The 20,460-nt window shown below is 33.6% G+C and overlaps 2 protein-coding genes across 2 annotated transcripts; one reads left to right on the top strand and one right to left on the bottom strand.

Moving 5' to 3' along the window:
- Positions 1-992: 992 nt before the first annotated feature.
- LOC123885382 (protein FAR1-RELATED SEQUENCE 12-like) lies at positions 993-4,026 on the bottom strand. Its single transcript, XM_045934658.1, has 2 exons — positions 1,737-4,026; positions 993-1,628 (listed from the first exon to the last, which is right to left on the bottom strand). Exons 1-2 carry the CDS (start codon positions 4,020-4,022, stop codon positions 1,107-1,109), a joined length of 2,808 nt encoding a protein of 935 aa, XP_045790614.1. The 5' UTR covers positions 4,023-4,026; the 3' UTR covers positions 993-1,106.
- A 5,991-nt stretch (positions 4,027-10,017) lies between these two features.
- LOC123885384 (linoleate 9S-lipoxygenase-like) lies at positions 10,018-16,913 on the top strand. Its single transcript, XM_045934660.1, has 9 exons — positions 10,018-10,174; positions 10,913-11,202; positions 11,363-11,603; positions 14,189-14,419; positions 14,659-14,744; positions 14,834-14,941; positions 15,071-15,375; positions 15,477-15,740; positions 16,100-16,913. Exons 1-9 carry the CDS (start codon positions 10,018-10,020, stop codon positions 16,854-16,856), a joined length of 2,439 nt encoding a protein of 812 aa, XP_045790616.1. The 3' UTR covers positions 16,857-16,913.
- Positions 16,914-20,460: the final 3,547 nt, after the last annotated feature.

Genomic DNA, 20,460 nt, shown 5'->3' on the forward strand with positions numbered 1-20,460 from the left:
TTATTCGTTAATCGGAACCGGGATCATACATCTAAGTCTACTATTAGGGTTATCGGTTCTTAATTGAAATATAATACGAACAAATTTTTAAATTTAAAGTAATTACTCGTTTGAAATTTAAAAGTCACCGATATATGTTGGATCAATAGATAAGGCCATTATTCGTTAATCGGAACCGGGATCATACATTTAAGTCTACTATTAGGGTTATCGGTTCTTAATTGAAATATAATACGAACAAATTTTTAAATTTAAAGTAATTACTCGTTTGAAATTTAAAAGTCACCGATATATGTTGGAACAATAGATAAGGCCATTATTCGTTAATCGGAACCGGGATCATACATCTAAGTCTACTATTAGGGTTATCGGTTCTTAATTGAAATTTAAAGTTACTACGAACAATTTTTTTTAAAATTTAAAGTAATTTCTCGTTTGAAATTTAAAAGTCACCGATATATGTTGGATCAATAGATAAGGCCATTACTCGTTTCAAATTTAAAAGTCACCGATATATGTTGGAAATAATTCAAAATGAAGTTTACGATGTCGGTTCCTACTTTAAACCGAAGTTTAGTACGAGTTAAATTTTGAATAATAATTAATTACTCATTTAAATAATAATTACCCCCCAAAATATGTCTATTAAAATAAATTAATTTTAAATATCAAATTAACTACAACTTTACAAATCATACAAAATGAAATAATTAAAACATAAAATTGGAAATAATAATGTAAAAAAAGACCCCAACAGGATTCGAACTCCTGCCAAGTCTTTCCAAGATAAACGCCCTAACCACTGCACCAAATCAATTAATTCGTTATTCTTTCGCGCATCAAAATATAAATAACACAAATACTTACATGGCCTGCTTAAACATATTCCTTGCTCCTTTTTTTTTTTTTTTTTTTTCTCCTTTAGCATATGTTTTCAGTAATAGTGTTAACAAACATTAAGTACCAAAAATCAATCATAATTTAACAGTACCTTAAAAACAATAATTTATGGTTCAATTCATTCCAAATCTCAATGTAAATGTACATTTAAAAAATAAACTTAGTTTCAAAATATCATAAACATTACAGCCCAAATAAAGAAAAACTCATTGTTGTCCATCAGCAGATTTCATCACCTGTTGTAACAGACCATAACACGAAGTTGAATTTGCACCAACATTCATTCCATACATTTGGTATATAGGTGGTACATGTGGTACAGAAGTTACATGTTGTGCAGGTGGAACATGTTGTCCAGATGGTACGTGCATCTGTTGCATAACCGGATGTAACATAGGAATCATATGTTGAAATCCATACATCGGAGTGAATTGCCCGGTCGCACTAGTAACATCAATATGTGTTGGTGTTGACACATTAGCGCCACGCTCTTTCAGTTGCACCGAACATTTATTTTTCTTTTGCACAATACTTTCACAACGATCTTTCGGTAGCTCTGAACATTTCTTCTTTTTTGGTGCCACTCTACTTTCGCAAAGGTCTTTCGGTTGCTCTGCACATTTCTTCTTTTTCTGTCGCACACTACTTTCACCAACGTCAACCGGTAGCTCTGAATTTATGTCTTGCACACTACTTTCAGCGTTGCAACTTTTTTTTCTCTTTTTGTCCTGTTTATAACAATAAAAAAGAAATTTTACTACAAATATAAAACAATATAATTAATAAAACATATTATATGAGTCGAAAGATAAACAATCAAGAATTATTAAAATTACCGAACAAGTCCTCGCATTATGAGTTGTACTCTTGCAATGAGTACAATGCCTGAGAGCTTTTGCGTCATTCTTTTTTTTTTTTGGAGCACCTTTACTCTGAACCGGGATAGGATCACCAACAACTGACTTTTGTGTTCCAATAGGATCCTCAACACTGCAATATTTTTTTTTTAAATTCATGAGGTCATCCATAATGTCACCATACACACCACTCTTTTTAGAAGCTTCTTTGCAAAATGATGTCAGAACAGAACAATATGCACCAAAACGGGCAAGCTCAATCACATCGGAATCAACTGGATCATTAACATCCACCATGTTCAAATAATCAATTTTAGCATCCTTGGTCCATCGCGACAATACCAAAGTGCTAGGAATGTGATCAACATGTTCTTCCTTCATCACGTGAAAAATATGAGAACAAGGAAGTCCACGAGAATCAAACAACCGGCACGAACATTGGAATGTATCACCATCGTAAACAACTGTTCTTTCATACACATCCCGACAATATTTAGTCAAAGTATAAAACTTAGTATCTCCAATTTCCTTTTTATGCTTAACAATCAATTCACCGGCCTTCATAATTTCTTCTTTCACTTCTTTGAAAATCTCCGCTGTATAGATTTTAGCGGCATTGCTCTCAATCAAACGTAGTTGAGTTGTCAACACAGGTTCTGAAAACTTTGACTTAAAATCTTCAACAAGTTCATTGTTTCTGTAGCCTCTTAGAGCCTGCTCAAAATTTTGCATAAATTCAAAGATGCATCCTTTCTTTCTGACATAACTCTTTATTATTGCATTGATTGCTTCACATTGAGACGTAGTTCTTATACGTCCAAAAAACTTATCCCGCAGGTATGCAGTTGCCCATAGTAACTTGTTCTCGTAGGTTTTGATAACCCAAGGATGTCCTTCAACTCCATTTTCTTTAATCATCTCTGACCAATACTCTTCAAAATCATCCTTTGAAAAATTTGAGAACATGGCTTTTTTAAATCCCTTCAAAAAACCTGAATTCTTCACATTCTCACCTGCATTCTTATTCAAATGCCAGGCACATAACCGATGGGTCGCATCGGGGAAAACCTCTTTTATAGCCTCCCTCATAGCCCCATCTCCATCTGTCACCACAGCTTTTGGGCGTTTATTTTCCATACACTCCAAAAAACAATTCAACACCCACTTATACGTCTCCGTGGTTTCATCTGATACCAACGCAGCGCCAAAAATTATTGTTTGGGAATGGTGGTTACAACCTGAAAATATAACCAGCGGGAGGTTGTATTTGTTCCTCTTGTATGTTGTGTCAAATGCAACCACATCTCCAAAACAGAAGTAGTCAGATCTACTGGTCCCATCAGCCCAAAAAAGAGACTTCATCCGTCCATTGCTAGTGTCAGCAGCATATTCAGCATAGAGCATGGGATCAGTAGCTGACTTTGCATTAAGATAATGTAGCGATGCGGCAACATCACCATCTTTAACAATATCACGCATTTTTTTATCAAAATAATTATAAAGATCTTTCTTCGTAAACCCAACACCACCATATCCACCCTTCTGAGCAACCATGTACCCCATAATATGACAAGTTCTAATTCCACGTGACTGCATACCATCAACCTGAGCTCTATCTGCTTCGCTAATTTTACGATAAACCGGGTGTAAGTGCACAAACCTAGCTGATGTTAATTCATGGTTATGAGTCTCTTCAAACACAGACACTACAAATCTACCCTTATCGGCTTTGTATGTCACACGAAACCTAGCCGTGCATTTCGTACGTGTCAAACGTCTATGCTCTCTTTTCCTATCTAACCTAGATATGTGTCTCTTATCTCGTAAACCTTGTCTACTGCATACAAAAAGCTTGTTTGTTATTATTTTACTACCATCAGGCCCTATTTTTTTCTTATCATCACTTTTCCTAACGGAAAAACCTTTACATTTACCGTATTGATAATAAAATTCATAAGCTTCGTCAACACTACCAAATTCCATACCACGAATTTCATCAGCAGTCATAGAATTAATACGTACCGCTCTTTCACCTATAGATGCTTCATCACCAAAATCATGGTCATCATCATCATCATCATCATCATCATCACCATCATCATCATCATCATCATCATCATGGTGGTCACCAGTATCATCGCCATCATCTGACCTATCATGCCCACCGGACACCGAATAGCTGGAATCCTCATCATCAGATGTATGACTATCGGTTGAACTAACTTCATTCGAATCAACATCTAGAGACTCATCAATTTTTACCATTGTTGTGAACCTGAAACACAACAATTGTCACCATAAAAAACAATACCTCCAAAATTCATAAACAAAATGAAAGGTAACTAACACAACTGAAAATCAAATTTATACACACGACTAATTTTATACAGAAAACAAATTAAATCTAATTCCCAAATTGAAAATCAAACTAATTCTTAATAACTAATTACAAATAAAACTGCAATTCAATTTCAGCATGAACCCTAACTCCCAAACGAAATCAAACTGATTTTCTGCATAAACCCTAATTCCCAAATTGAAATCAAATTAATTCTTATGCACACGCAAACTATTTCTGTTTCGTATTTACCTTATGCAAACGCACACGCAAACTTCTTCCACAAACTCGCCGTCGAATGGAGTTTCTTTCAAACTCAGAAGACGAAAACGATGAGCTAGCAAGTTCGTCCAACAATGGCGAGCGTATTGGAGGTTAATGTTGATGTTTACACTTTGTTGGTGATGAACACAAACTCAAACTCAGAAGATGATGATGTTGTGTATTTGCTGGTAATGAACACAACCTCAGAAGAAGGAAAACGATGTTTGATTGAAAAAAATTCAAAAGTTAATTTGTCATGTTTTTGTTTTATTATTTAATTTTAGTTTTAATTGATTTTACATTCATAATTAAAATTAACAAAATATAAATATTGGGGTAATTGTGTAAGTTTTAATATGTAAGGGACTTAATTGAAATATTAAAAGATGGTAAGTTCCATGGTAAGTACCATACATAAAGGTTGTATCATATCATTCAAAGTTGGTCAACACTGCATCCTCATTGGCCAGTTTTGGAATGTACCAAAACATTCCAACTAAGGAATGTACCATAGAATTTTCCTTTATTATGACACATGCATGTAGGTCGCATTTAACATGGACAAGTCTGAAGTGTTAAATTTGTCCACCATGCTTCAGTTCACTTTTTACCATTAGATTAAATAAGAGCATTGTGGGCTCTGCTCTCTTTTTGTAACCTAAAAAAAAATAAAAAATAAGAGCATTGATTTTATTATTTTCTATCCACATTTTTTTTCCTCATTGTCTTCATTCTTCAATCTTGATCTTCAGCCCGACTAAGGAAATTATAGATTGGAGTGTGTTTTATTTGTTTTAGTAATATTGAAGAGGGGGAGATTGGAAGAAAATTACCAAAATGCCTGTTAAGTGATTTTGTTATAGTCTGGAATTATGGAATAAAAGCAATTGAAGGTCTCATAGCCATTGAAACTGTCTCATAGTTATAGAGGTTGAAAATAGTGTAGGTAAACCATAATAAAATCACTACTCCTATTTAATCTAATGGTAAAAAGTGAACTTGTCCATGATGGGCAATAGTGTTGGAGCCACGACCCTAACTTGGGGGATGAACAGTTGGGTCAGAAGGGAAACTCAAAGGATTATCTAGCTTAGAGCAATTATACGAGTGAATTGGACATAATATCTTAACCCAAAACTTTAAAACATTAGGTTTAATTATGAGTTATCTCACTTATAAAGTACTCAACCTCCCCCTTCTCAAACAATATTAAACTTCACTCAGCTTATACTTGCCACAACACATGCCACTTGACAACCTTTATCAAGAAGACTTTGCACAAAATCAAATCAATAAAAAGTATATTGGTTTGGTTTTGATTCAATCGGGTTGAAATTTGTCAAAGAAAAATTGAGTGTTATTAAAATTTTAAAGCAAGCACAGCATACAAATATCATACAATTTATAAGTAAAGTTATGTATATATTTGCAATATATTTTCCATATTAAACATCAATGATTTGCTAGTTTAATGAATTAATTACTTTTAACAAACAACTTTCAAGACTTGGGACCAATTATTTTGACACAAAATATTAAGAGTAATCATTCAATTTAGTCCCTAAACTATCACTCTCTCACCAACTTAGTCCCTAAACTATTAAAACAAACTAAAAGGTCCCTAAACTATATTCACATCCTTCAATTTAGTCCCTAAACTATTTTCCATCCATCAATTTAGTCCTCCGTTATATTTTCCGTTAACTGTTCTTTAAAACCCTAAAATCCAAAAGCTACTTTTACGCTTATATCTCTCTTCTTGATCAACTCTCTCAAATCATCTCAATCTGAAAACCCTAGCGCCACCTATACGCTCCAATTCCGGTTGTCGTTCCGTTATATTTTCCGTTAACTGTTCTTTAAAACCCTAAAATCCAAAAGCTACTTTTACGCTTATATCTCTCTTCTTGATCAACTCTCTCAAATCATCTCAATCTGAAAACCCTAGCGCCACCTATACGCTCCAATTCCGGTTGTCGTCGTTGTTTTAAGGTACGTTTTTCACTGTTTTTCGTTTTAACTTTTATAAATTTGTAAGGGTTTATTTTCACTTGTTAATTTTCAGGAATAAAATTTGTGTTTTTTAGTGCAATGAACCATGTTGTTTTAGCTTGAACCAAATTTGTTTTAGCGTGAACCATGTTGTTGTTGCTTCATTTTTGGCTTATTCATGTTGCTGCTATTTTGAAGCTTTTGTATCTCTTATATTATTACCATCTATATTATTGTTTATTTTGCTTTGTGGTCCTAATTTGTTTAAGTATTAAAGTGGGTTATTGAGAAGTTGGAATTGAGATTGAGACAACAGCCGTCTCTTAGCCATAGTGAGGCTTATTACTTGATGAAAGAGGATTATAATATACATTTGGAGGATAGTATGATTTATAGATCACTTAAACAAGCAAAACAAAATGTCGAGGGATCTGAAATTGATCAGTATGCTAAGCTATGGGACTATTGCCATGAGTTATTATCCTAGAATCCAGGTTTGACGGTGAAAATGAGCACTATACCACAACAAGAAGGGCCGCCAGTTTTTAAACCAGTAGTTGCTGTCAAAAATATCGTAGTTAGTCCGAAACTTGTAGATCCAATGAAAGCATACAACAACACAAGGGAGAAAACATCGATGAGATTCATGCCAACTCCAGGATTAAGCCAAGGATCACGCAATGAAAGACCTTCTACTTAGTGCTTTTGTTTGATTGTTGCTTATAATATTTGGTTTTTTGTAATGATGCATGCTAGTTTTCTAGTAATGAAATTATGGTTTATGATTAATATTGTTGTTTAGTTAACTATGGATTGTGATTTAGTTAGTTGTTTTGATGGATAATGGATTTGTTGACTTATGTAATGAATTTGATGGATTATGGTTTAGTTGATTTATGTAATGAAGATTATGGTTTATGGTTTAAATTATGGTTAAGTTTGTTTTTTGGTTTTTGTTGATTTAGCAGTAATGTTTCATTTGGTTTAGTAGTAATGAATTTGTGTTGTTACTAGGTTGTGAACGAATTTGTGTTGTTACTATTTGTTTTAGCAGTAATGAATTATGTTAAAAATGAATTTGATTTAACAGTATGGTTTAGAGACTATTTGTTTTAGCAGTAATTTGATTTAGCAGTAATGATTTAGCAGTGTTGTTACTATTTTATTGTTTTTTAAGATAGTTTAGGGACTAAATTGAAGTATTTTTTTTATAGTTTAGGGACTACTAAGAGTCACTTAACGGAAAAGTTAACCGAGGGACTAAATTGAAGGATGTGAATATAGTTTAAGGACCTTTTAGTTGGTTTTAATAGTTTAGGGACTAAATTGAAGGATGTGAATATAGTTTAGGGACCTTTTAGTTGGTTTTAATAGTTTAGGGACTAAGTTGGTGAGAGAGTAATAGTTTAGGGACTAAATTGACTGATTACTCAAATATTAATTCTAATTCTAATTGTATAATAACCACTATATTATTATTATTATTTTTTTTTTTGAAGAAGCAAAATTAGCCCACCCAAATTTGCGCCAGAGAGAATCGAATCTCAACCTCAAGAGGAGCACACTCCCAGGTCCCAAGCCAATACCAATGCACCAACCTAAATGGGTTTATTATTATTATTATTATTATTATTATTATTATTATTATTATTATTATTATTATTATTATTATTTTAAAAATAATAAATAGAGTTATGATAGCACAAAAGAGAATACTATCATAGGTCTGTAAGAACACAACATAAAGCAAAAAATAACATATATATAATAAGGGTTTCTTATCCATGATATTATAGTATGCATGTGACGGTGGTTCTGCAAGTGCACAAAATTGCTACCAAATAATAAAGTGATAAGTTTTCGTTCTCCACAAGGATTGTGCCAAAGTTACTAGTTTCGCTTAGAAATATCGATAGTTGCATTCGCTTTGTTTGTTTGAAATGTATTGCGGGTAATAGTAAATGACAGGAAAGTAAAGATTGAAATTAAATGACAGAAAAAGTAAATATTGTGTGTGTGACCACACGAGGTGGTTAAGTGTGGTCGGATCCCTCCCTTACTCCTACTTGGTGGTTATTCCCTACTTTCCCTCTATCAGGAATTAGACTGTTGAAAATAGGTTAAAAGCAATATCATTACCTATTTCTATTACAATCTATACAGAGCCTAGTTAGTGGTTACCCTTACTCTATTTAAGTTTCATCACCCCAGGTTCCACTTTTTTGTTAAAACCGTTGGTATCATTACCTTAGTAGCTCCATGTGTCATAAGCCGTCACGTGTGCCTCTAACTAGTTATAACTCTGTCAGGTAGAAATTATCGTGCGTTTCTAATCCTATACTAAGACCTCAGATACTGAATTTAATGGTATCATATTGGCCCTAGCATACCGTCCTTCGTTCGGGATTACTAGCTTCGTTTCCTATGCGATATCCACTAGGTCCTTAGATTTTATTCTAATGTGATCAATATTAAAATAAATATAAAACCGGACAATAAAAGAGTTTGCAATCAGAAAGCAATTGAATTTATACCCAAATTGTACAAAATACAAAACCAAACATTTGTAAGGGAGTTCCTCGACTACACCTAACCTAGGAAAAATAAATTACAAAGATAGAAAGAAAAGAACCTTGTTAGCCTTGGAGTTCCTTGGCCTCCTTGCCTTCTCCTTAGTGTTCTCCTAACTCTTGAATATTTTGGAATTTCTTGGGATGAATAATAGTGAAGGAAGGATGCTCTATTTATAGTTTTTCAGTTGGGTTTGAGCTTTTTCTGTGCGTCCATCGCACCTATCGTGGTCATGATGAAATGTATTTTCGCCTCATCATGGCCACAATGGATCATATCGTGGTACGATGGAAGATTTCTTCAAGATTTTCTGCGTGCTTTGCAAGTCATCATCGTGCCACGATGACAAGCCATCGTGGTACGATGAAATAGATTTGTTGCAGATTTTCTTCAATTTTAACCGTCTTCTCATCGCGCCACGCTGAGATTCATCGTGGGTACAATGGTTGCGCTGCTTTATTACATTTTTGCCCTTTTTGCTGCTTTTTCCTCTTTTCTTGCTTTTGGGTCAAGTAACGTCACTTTTCCATATATTTGCTTACTTTTGGGCTTCAACTGTTATTAAAACTACCTAAATTACTACTAAAAACAACATGAAAAATACTATTTTGTAAGAAATTCTTTTGCAAGAACGAGAAGATAATCTTATATGTAAAAATTTAACATTTACAAATTACAAACACGCTCTCTCCCATATATGGTTAGCAAATTTATAATTTGTCAAATTCTCTATTTTTATGAAATATTTTCTTCTGTGTTTAAATTTTTCTTACTAAATAACAGTGTTCTATTAGTAGTATTGGACATTGCCACATTGGTACACATTATTAAGACTCGGATGGTGTAGCTGCACCCCGTAAAATGTATGTGGCACCGCCATGCTTGTCCATGCTAAATGTCACCATGCATGTAATAGTTAATTTATGATCAATGAAAAATATATTATTTTCTAGATCTGAAATAACCTTGTGAATTGTGATCCCACCAAACTACTATAAATAGTAACCATCCCCCATGGTTAAAAGACACGATCTTTTGTTTCATTTTCCAACACTAATACACTATAGTGTAATATATATTATAACCATCTAAGATATGACTTCATTGAAAGGAACTGTGGTTTTGATGCACAAGAATGCATTGAACTACAATGTTGTTGGTGATGCCACTGACAATGAAGGTGATACCGTTCCTCCTTCCTTCTTGGACAATTCTGTGGCTTTCAAGTTGATTAGTGCTACGGAAGCTTATGGTAATATATAACTTCTTCATCTAACTATGTCTATACTATTTGGTATTATGGTCGATATGTCAGAATCACAGTGATGCACCGTAATTTTGTAAAAGCTACACATAGTTTAGATTCTGCAAAATAATTGTGGATCGCTGTGATTCTCACATATTCACCGTGATACCAAACATATATTATATATACTATCGTGTAGACGGATATATTTTCTCGATAAAAATAATGAAAGTCGTAGAAAATTTATGCCACTATTTTAAAATTGATTTAGTTATTTGATTTCAGAAATAATGATAAAAATGTAACTAAAATAATTTAAATACCAACCGACTTATAGTTAAATATCAATTATCACTAAAATATTGAAATTATTTCACCTTGATATAACTCATGCCACATATATATGGACGATAAAGTATATGTAGGCAAACAAAAAAAGTGAATATACATATTAGTCAAGAAACTAAATATAAATATGATAAAATCTTTTTGAAAAAAGTGTTTTTATATACAACTTTTTTTTTTTTATTTCTTTAACTAATACCCGGGAATATTAGTTAGTACGATCCAAAACAAAATTTGAGTTTTTTTTTTTTTTGAAGCAAAAATTTGAGTTGTAAAAATAAAAATTAAAGTTTGAAAATTAACGGTTAACTATTTGAGAATTATTATTAGTTAATTTTTTTTTTATGGAACAATATTATTAGTTAAATTGAAAATCTAACTTTTGACATTTTTTTATAGATACTGGAAGAGGAAAAGTGGGAAAGGAAACCTTTTTGGAAGGTCTTCTTACCTCCATTCCCACATTGGAAGACAAACAATCTGCTTTCAGTATTAATTTTGAATGGAACAGTCGTGATGTGGGAATTCCAGGAGCATTTTATGTTGAGAATTTCATGGAACATGAATTCTTCCTTGTGAGCTTGTCCCTTGAAGATGTTCCCAATCATGGACCCTTACACTTTATTTGCAACTCATGGGTTTACAATACCGAAAAGTACAAAAGTGACCGTGTCTTTTTTTCTAACAAGGTAAATATCCACATAATATGTATAATGAAGTGTTCAACGAAGAATATAGTAATCTTTATCACATGTAACTACGTGGTATCATTTCTATTTTCTATGTAGATTTTTAAATATAAATTATCTTTTTTGAAAATTTCGCACCTTAACGATTAAAATTATACAGACATACATTCCACATCAACTGCCAACTACATTAGTATACTACATACATGAAGAAAAGAAGACTTTAAAAGGAGATGGAACCGGAGAGCGTATGGAATGGGATAGAATATATGATTATGATGTCTACAATGATTTGGGTGAACCAGATAAAAGTGCTACCTTGGCTCGTCCAGTGCTTGGGGGGTCTAGCATCTTGCCTTACCCTCGAAGAGGAAGGACTGGAAGGAAACCAACTCAACAAGGTTTGGCTCCGAACACTTGCGTATGATATCAATTTTTATTGTGATTTTTATATTTTAATGTGTGTATATGGACGTATGCTTATATGTACCGCACAATAAAATTTTAACTATATATTAAATTTTACAAATTTACCGTTGCACTGAAAGTTTATATCATTAAAGATCTTTAATGCAACATTTTATGCACAAATAAAAAATTATTAATTTGATATGTTATTGAGACCATCCAAGATTAACGACATTCATAAAAATGCAGAAGACTTAAACCTTAATGGATCTCAATAATAAATCAATCTATGTTAGATTTGTAAAAAGTTGTACATGAATGATGTATGTGAGCAAACTTCTACGGTCCCAACCTTATGATCTTGGTTTCTTTTTTATATAGAAATATTTAAAAATACTTAAATCATTTAAAAAATATATTTTTTGAAGGAAAACAAAGGAATTTAAAGTTTTCATTACACATATGGGTTTTTCAAATATGTAGTACTACTATTTGAGTCGTACAAGATGAAATTCGAATATACAGTTCTTTGAAGGAGTCCCTTGATTTATCTATTACTCAAATATTACATCGATATTGAGTGAACAAAAGTTTTCGTGTAAGAGTGAGATTTGCATACACCATTGGAAGTGGGCCACATGCCAAGGGCAACTTGTTCACTTCCAATTTGTTTTTGTATTTTTGTGTATAACTTTTTTTGTTATGTTTTAGAGTCTTTATTTATTTTTTAGTTTTCTTCCACCATTGTTTCTTGTTGACAATTTTTTTCATTACTGCAAAATCTGAAAACAGATCACCACTTCAACAATATGCTCTTGTGAAATTAAGGGCCTATTTGTTTAAACTTTAAAAAAATGTTTTTTTCAAAAAAGTTTAGAGATTATTTTGTAGAGATTTAGAAGAAAATCTAAAGTTATTTTTCGTTTGTTTACGATCACAAAAATCTATTTTCTTAGAAAATGATTTTCAAAAAAATAAATTTTGAAGAAAGCTATTGAAAATAGCTTTTCATTTCAAAGAAAAAAATGATTTATTACTAAAATGTTTTTAAAAAAATCTGAAACAAACACAAGTAACATAAAAAAATGATTTTTATTTTTTAAAAAATAGATTTTTTTTTTGGAAAATCTAAATCAAACAGTCCCAGGCTTAAGATCCATAGATTGTAATTTTTTATCATAATATCCTCATCTTCAGCATGGCAAATCTTGAAACGGCAACTCTAAGATTACGCAGTAGATTGCAAAGTAGTACTCACTAAAATCAAAATCACCACAAATTCTCTAATTACCATTTGATCGTGTTGACCAGAAATGTGCGACCGCGCCGGCGTTTGAAGTTATGAAGTCTCTGTTGAAGCGGAGGGGGGTTGTGTACCTGCTGGCACTCCGACGCTCAAGTCAGTTTAAGTGTGGAGTGAAGGTTTTCTTAGCTAGAATATGCGTACCTTGTGAATGAAGTGGAGTCACATATATATATATAGCCCCCCGCGCAGGGACAAGGCCCTTGATGACATTAATGGCCATCAAGTGGCTGCCGGAAAACGGCTTGGAGCCTTGATGTGCAGTAAATGCTCATCATTTCGGTTAACGGCCGTTACGATACACAAGAGTATCAGACCGTTGGAGAGTCGAGCAAGTCTCGCGGGCTCTTCATGGTAGGCTAGTTCGGGACGTGTTTGTTCGACACCCCTGGTGCTCGAGCATCTATGCTCGGCCCAGAACACCATTACTCAAAATACCCAATAATATATATATATATATATATATATATATATATATATATATATATATATATGGAGGAATCAAATTACACCGGTGTAACATTTGAGTAATGTTACACCGCTCAATAACGCTCCAACGAATACAAATTTTACAAAATCCACCGTTGGTTTGAAAGTTTATATCATATAGATCATTTATGTTCAATTTTATAAAAATCTAAGATCATTTGATATGTTATTGAGATTGATCAAGCTTAACGGTATTCAATAAAAACACATAAAGCGTAAACTTGATCGGTCTCAATAACATATCAAACGATTTTAGATTTTTGTAAAATTGAACTTGGATAATCTAAATGATATAAATTTTCAATTCAACGGTCGATTTTGTAAAATTTGTATTTGTTGAAGCATTATTGAGCGGTGTAACATTTGAGAACATTTCTCAAATGTTACACCGGTGTAATTTGATCCATATATATATATATATATATATATATATATATATATATAATATATTTAAAATATGAAATTCTATTAATTGAAGTAATAATGTGTCGGATAGGTTGTTAGAATTCTATTTTTAAGGTGAATAAGTGGAATAAGTGAATTGTTTGAAATTCGAACTCCGGTTTTGTTTATATAATGTTATTTCTTGAATTTTCTAATGATATATACGTATTAATTTTGTTGATTTCAAATATTAAAGTTTTAATCACTTTTTCAATCAACTAGTGACCAATAACAGTTGTTTAATGGTACCTTGCATCAATAAATTTATAGGCTATACAAGCATGCAGCTATATTTGGATTAAACATGTCTTTTTGTTGATCAAAATGTTTATATATGAACAGATCCAAAAAGTGAGAGTCGGAGTGGCTATGTTTACATTCCAAGAGATGAATTACTTGGTCACGTGAAATCATCGGACTTTCTTATTAACAGACTCAATTTGGCATCTCAACATGCAACACCTCAATTAAGATCACTAGCTACATTACAACAGGATCAACCTGAGTTTAACAGCTTTCAAGACGTGCTCTCTCTTTTTCTGGCCAACTTTCCACTACCGAAAGTGATTCAAGGTATATATTAGTGTATGTTTGGTATTACGGTGAGGATGTTAGAATCGCGATGACTCGTCGTGTTTTTGCACTTTGTAGCTTCTGCAACGTCACGGTGGATTACCATGATTCTGAAATACCTACTATGATACCAAACATAAGTTTAGTCACAACTATGAATCCTAGCAACATATTTAAATGTATACAAAATCATATAAAGAGAGCTCATTGATCTTTTGAAAATTTCATACTATGAATAGAGGATACTTCTGCATGGATGACTGATGAGGAATTCGCAAGGGAGATGATTGCTGGGGTGAATCCAAACGTCATCAGAAAAATTCCAGTAATTAACCGTAATTGTTCAATATTGTTAAGCATGCACAAAAGAAATATATTGAGAATTAACCTCATTGCTTGCTATATCTAATGTAGGAATTTCCACCAAAGAGCAAGGTAGATAGCCATATCTTTGGTGATAATACCACCACAATAACCAAAGAACACTTGGAGCCATACATGGATGGGGTCACTGTAGAACAGGTAAACAGTGTCCTATTTCAACATTACTTGAAAGAATTAAATGTATTTTATCAGGTGTGAGATGGTCTGAACATGAGTTTTATAAGTAAAAATAATTTTCACCTGACTAAATTTAATTTTGTCTAACAGGCTATCCAAAACAATAATTTCTACATACTTGATCATCACGATGCAATCTTTCCATATTTGAGGAAAATAAATGAAATTGGTGGAAAGGCTTATGCTACAAGGACCATTCTCTATTTGCAAAATGATGGAACTTTGAAGCCATTGGCCATTGAACTAAGTATACCAAATCCTAATGGTGATAGTTTTGGTCCTGTTAGTAATGTTTACTCCCCTGCAACCGAAGGTGTTGAAGCTTCAATTTGGCTCCTTGCCAAGGCTTACGTTGTTGTAAATGACTCGTGTTATCACCAACTTATTAGCCATTGGTATGAATTTCATTAATCATTTTTATACAATCAAACAAATACTATATTTGATCAATCTATGAGTAATGTCATGAATATATATATTTCTACATGTATGACAGGTTGAACACTCATGCTACTGTTGAGCCATTCATCATAGCAACTAATAGGAATCTTAGCATGGTTCATCCTATTTATAAACTATTACTTCCACACTATCGTAACACAATGAACATAAATGCCAATGCACGAAATATCTTGATCAATGCAGAGGGTATTATAGAGTCACAATACTTGTTGGGAAATTATTCAATGCAATTGTCTGCTGATGTTTACAAGGATTGGGTTTTCACCGAACAAGGACTACCTAATGATCTAATCAAAAGGTAATTAACCTTGTAAAATATTACATCTTGGTCAAGTCAATTTTTAGAAAGACATTGATCTCAAAATTTAAATTTATATGTCTATAAGGTGTTACCGTGTTAGTTTGGTGGTAAGTTTTACTTTGTCACCTTAGAACTAGTAGATAATGAACAAAGTAACACTACCAACTAACAAATTAACTACCTACTAAGAAACTCTAGCTAACTTTTCTAACTAATTTTTATATCTCTATTAGACGGATTCAAATCCCCACGGGAACGACAGTTGTAAAATGGTCTTTAATATTAGTTTAATTAATAAGTTATTTTGGTTCTAGTTTTTTGTTTTGTTAATATTATCTTCATTGTTTGTTATCTAGAGGAGTGGCTGTTGAGGATCCATCTTCTCCACATGGAATTCGCCTTCTGATAGAGGATTATCCTTATGCTTCTGATGGACTAGAGATATGGGCTGCTATTAAGTCATGGGTTGAAGAATATGTGAATTTCTACTACAAGTCAGATGTAGAAATTACATATGATTCTGAACTCCGGCAATTTTGGAAAGAACTTGTAGAGGTGGGTCATGGTGATTTGAAGGATGCTACATGGTGGTTTAAGTTGAGAACTCGTGCAGAGTTGATTGAAGCTTGCACCATCCTCATATGGATAGCTTCAGCACTTCATGCAGCTGTTAATTTTGGACAATATCCATACGGAGGATACATCGTTAACCGACCGACTAAAAGCAGAAGATTTATGCCTGAGAAAGGATCCCCTGAGTATGAGGAGCTTGCTAAGGACTACGAGAAGACTTATTTGAGGACAATCACACCAATGACCGAAACCATTATGAACATGACCGTTATGGAGTTATTGTCAACACATGTTTCTGATGAGATATACCTCGGACAGAGAGTCGAAGGTGGTCTATGGACTTCTGATTTAGAAGTGGTGGAGGCCTACAAGAAGTTTGGAAATAAGTTGGCTGAAATTGAGGAAAAGCTTATTCAAAGGAACAATGACGAGTCATTGAGAAACCGGTATGGGCCTGTAAAGATGCCATACACTCTGCTTCATCCTTCTAGTGAGGAAGGAATGACTTTTAGAGGCATTCCCAACAGTATCTCCATCTAGAAAGTGTCACAGTTGATGTGTTTTTTGTTTCTTTGAATAACAGATGAGAAGAAATCCAATTTTCTCACCTCCTATATATGGTCATGTTTTTTTATGTATGTTTAATTGCTATAATGTCTTTCATTTCATCAATAAAAACTACTATGTTTCTAATTTGTAGTGGGTGATGGACATATAAAATGCAAAGTTTCCGAGTTCAATTCTCTTAAGAACAATTATTGGTCAGACTTTAGCTATCTTATTGTCAAACTCTATATTACCGGGGTTCCTTCCCCTAAGACCAAAAATGCAATTTTTTTTTGTCAAGTTGCGTAGTGGCTACAATTTCATTTTTTTTACGGTAAAACAAGTAGAGGGAAGTTTAAAAAGTTGGAGGTAAAATATAATGATAGAAAGTATGATTAACATAAAAAAATGGTTTATGTGATTATTGATAAAAAAAGATGATAGTGACTTAGAAGGTAGTATTAGATTTTAGTAGGTTAAGTGTAATGATGAAAGTAGATTTTTTGTGTTGGGAAAAACAACTTTGGTGTGGGTTTAGAGTGTAGTTAGATCAAGTCTAAGATGACTATGACATGAATCAATCAATTATCATAAAAAAGGTTGTTTTTGAAGCATGTTAACCAACATAAAAAAGCTTGAAATGTGTGTTAAATGTATAAAAAATGATAATGACAAACTAAAGTGACCAAGAAAAAGTTTAAATTAAAAAATAATTTGTACAAAGTAATGATAGTTTTAAAAATAGTAGATAAGTTAGAAATTTCCAAAACAATAAAAGTAGAGGGAAGCTTAAAAAGTTGGAGGTAAAAACAATAATAGAAAGTATAATTCATAAAACAAATTGGATCTCTACTTAAAAAGTGTTGGATATTTGTGTGTTGGCCTCATTTTGCTAAAACAAATATACAAGCAAGATGTTGGACCAAATGTTTCAACATGTTAGGTACAAAAGATGTTGGACCAAATGTTGTAACATGTTTGGGTACGACAGTCAGATTGCCCAAATCTCGCGCATTTATTACACGTATCTGCTATATATGGAAATCCACTCTACAAACGTGTATATCAAGATTTGATCTGATCAAGACGTTATTAGTGCAGATATGTTCTTATCAAGACTTAATGGAATGATTCAACACATTGTTTATTTCCTAAAGAGGATCAACTATTTTAGGAAAGTTTTTATTAAGGTCTGATTTGCTTAGCTGGACGTGACTCAAAGACCAGCTGTGTTCTGAAGCTTATCTTGGAAGATCAGGAGCGTGCTAGCTCTGTCTATATAAAGAAGACTCAAGGCCAAGATTTTAAAAAACCGAAACCATTGTTTATCAAAGATGTAGTCTTTAGGGTTTCGTGTCTTTAAGCCACTCTCTAGGAGAGTTGGTGTAAGTGAACCACTCGGGTTGTGAGATGGTCACTATGTCCTCACTCAGAAACCTTTAGGTAATGAGTAGAGTATTGTAATATCTCCGAAGCTTTTAAGCAAGGAGATAGTGTTTGTGAGCCTCTCACGTATTGATTTGATACTTGAGTAGGACTGTGTTTTATTGAGTTGTAATGTTTTAAGGTTACTCCTAAGCTTTGAAGTACGGAGTTAACTGTGTGTGATTTACTCAAAGCTTTTAAGCAAGAGTAAAATATGTCACGGTGATTGTCGCCACATTTTATTCAACATTTTATAAACAACACAGGTTGTGTTGAGTGAGTGGAAGTGAGATGGGATCTCATGTCTAGGAGTTCCTAGGCAGAAGTTACATGAGTAGTGTCGAGGTCATAAGGCGTAAACCTAGGATTTGCTGGAGGTCTTAGTGTAAGACGTAAACCGAGGGTTTGCTGGAGGTCTTAGTGTAAGACGTAAATTCAAAGGGTTTGCTGGAGGTCTTAGTGACTAGATCTATTAGTGGATTTCCTTCCTGGATTGGTATCCCCCAGAGTAGGCAGGTTGGCTGAACTGGGTTAACAATTTCATGTGCAGTTTATTTACTTGTTGATTTTATTATGTTTCGTAAGATGTTACAACATTAAGTATGACATTCTCTTTAAATTGAATGTTGGAACATCTGATAAAACATTATTTCTCAGTATCCGTTTTAATGTTACATGCCTTGCCGTGTTATTCATGTCAGACCAGATGTCTCGACATTCTATAAAACATCTGGTTCTGCTATACCAGAATTTCAATTGGTATCAGAGCAGGCATCCTGTTCTGTTTTCTGGATGAGATCCTAGGGAAGATACTTTCTGGTTATGGGCAAGTAAGGAATACTGAAAATTTGTTTGAACTTGGAGAAGTTCACATTGATTGAATGGTCCCTAGAAGTGGAGGATGGACTATTCATGATAGGGTGTGTATTAGACCTATCTTTTGTTGTTCAGGCGTGTAGATCTTGTGATGAGTTGTTGTATGGTTTGATTTATTTTCAAACATGTGTTATTGTAGTGTGCCTGAAGTTTGTTGAGGAGTTTTGTGGTTTGAATTCCGCTGCATACATATCTGATGGAAAACTCCTGGTGGTTTTGTTTGTTGAGGATGCACCACTCCGTTCTATGATGTAAGCCCTGGTGTGGTGATGCTCGAGGAGAGTTTTTTTATTAACTTGTTAGAGATGCCAAAGATACTTGGGGGTGATCTTAAGTCCACTCATAAAGGCATTCATGTATGAGTTTGTTGAAAAGGAATCTGAAGGAAGTTATGAGCAATTTATTTTTGCTTCCAACTCTAAAAGGCTAACCTCCATTGGCTTTGATAAAGGATTTCTTGGTGTGTTCCGTTAGAAGGGAACTGATGTCTTATCAGATGTTGGAACATCTGACGGAACATCTGACGAGCAGATTCTGCAGAATCTTGTTGGATGACAGTAGGGCATGGCAGATGCTTGGGTGCTAAACAAATGTGTGTGTTGGTTACATATGTTTGGAACCTTCTCCTGACCTGGAAGAGGAGGCATCTGTGTCTGAGATGGTTTCTACGCTAGAAACATGTCTTAGATAAATTTGTTGGGACACAATCAACATATGGTTGACCTCTTGGGTTAGTTCATGTCTGATCCAAGTAAGTGGTAGTTGAAGTTGTGTGCAGTGTTGATGTGCTATATGATGTTTTAACCATGCATGTTATATTCTTGTGATAATATCTAGTTGTATGAATGCATGATTAAACAAGGAGGATTTATTTTTTTTGACCAAAGGATTATGGTTCTCTGGTATTTTTGGTGAAGTTAATTCTTTACCTTGTGCGTTAAAGATATCTCTTGAATTAAGATTGACGAAGTTTCTACTTCCCTTCAAGATGAGTGTTTGTGTTGAAGTGAAATGAAGTATATGTTGCATCCCTCTCTCCATTGTCTGGTGCACGTTAATCAAGGGAAATCCATATGATGTGGTTAATACTTCCACTGAGGTCACAAGTGAGTTTGTTGATGAATCTCTCAAAGGATCTGTCTCTGAAAATGATGTTGTGTCGAATGTTGGCACATCTTTGGCACCTAAGACTGATGTTGTGCTAAGTACTGTCCCATCTGTGATACCTGATATTGTGTTGGATCAAAATGTTCCAGATACCTGTTAGAGGGAATCTCCTCTATAGGTTCAGAAGAAT

The sequence above is a fragment of the Trifolium pratense genome, linkage group LG5, assembly GCF_020283565.1.
Source record: "Trifolium pratense cultivar HEN17-A07 linkage group LG5, ARS_RC_1.1, whole genome shotgun sequence".
In the NCBI taxonomy this organism is placed as follows: domain Eukaryota; kingdom Viridiplantae; phylum Streptophyta; class Magnoliopsida; order Fabales; family Fabaceae; genus Trifolium; species Trifolium pratense.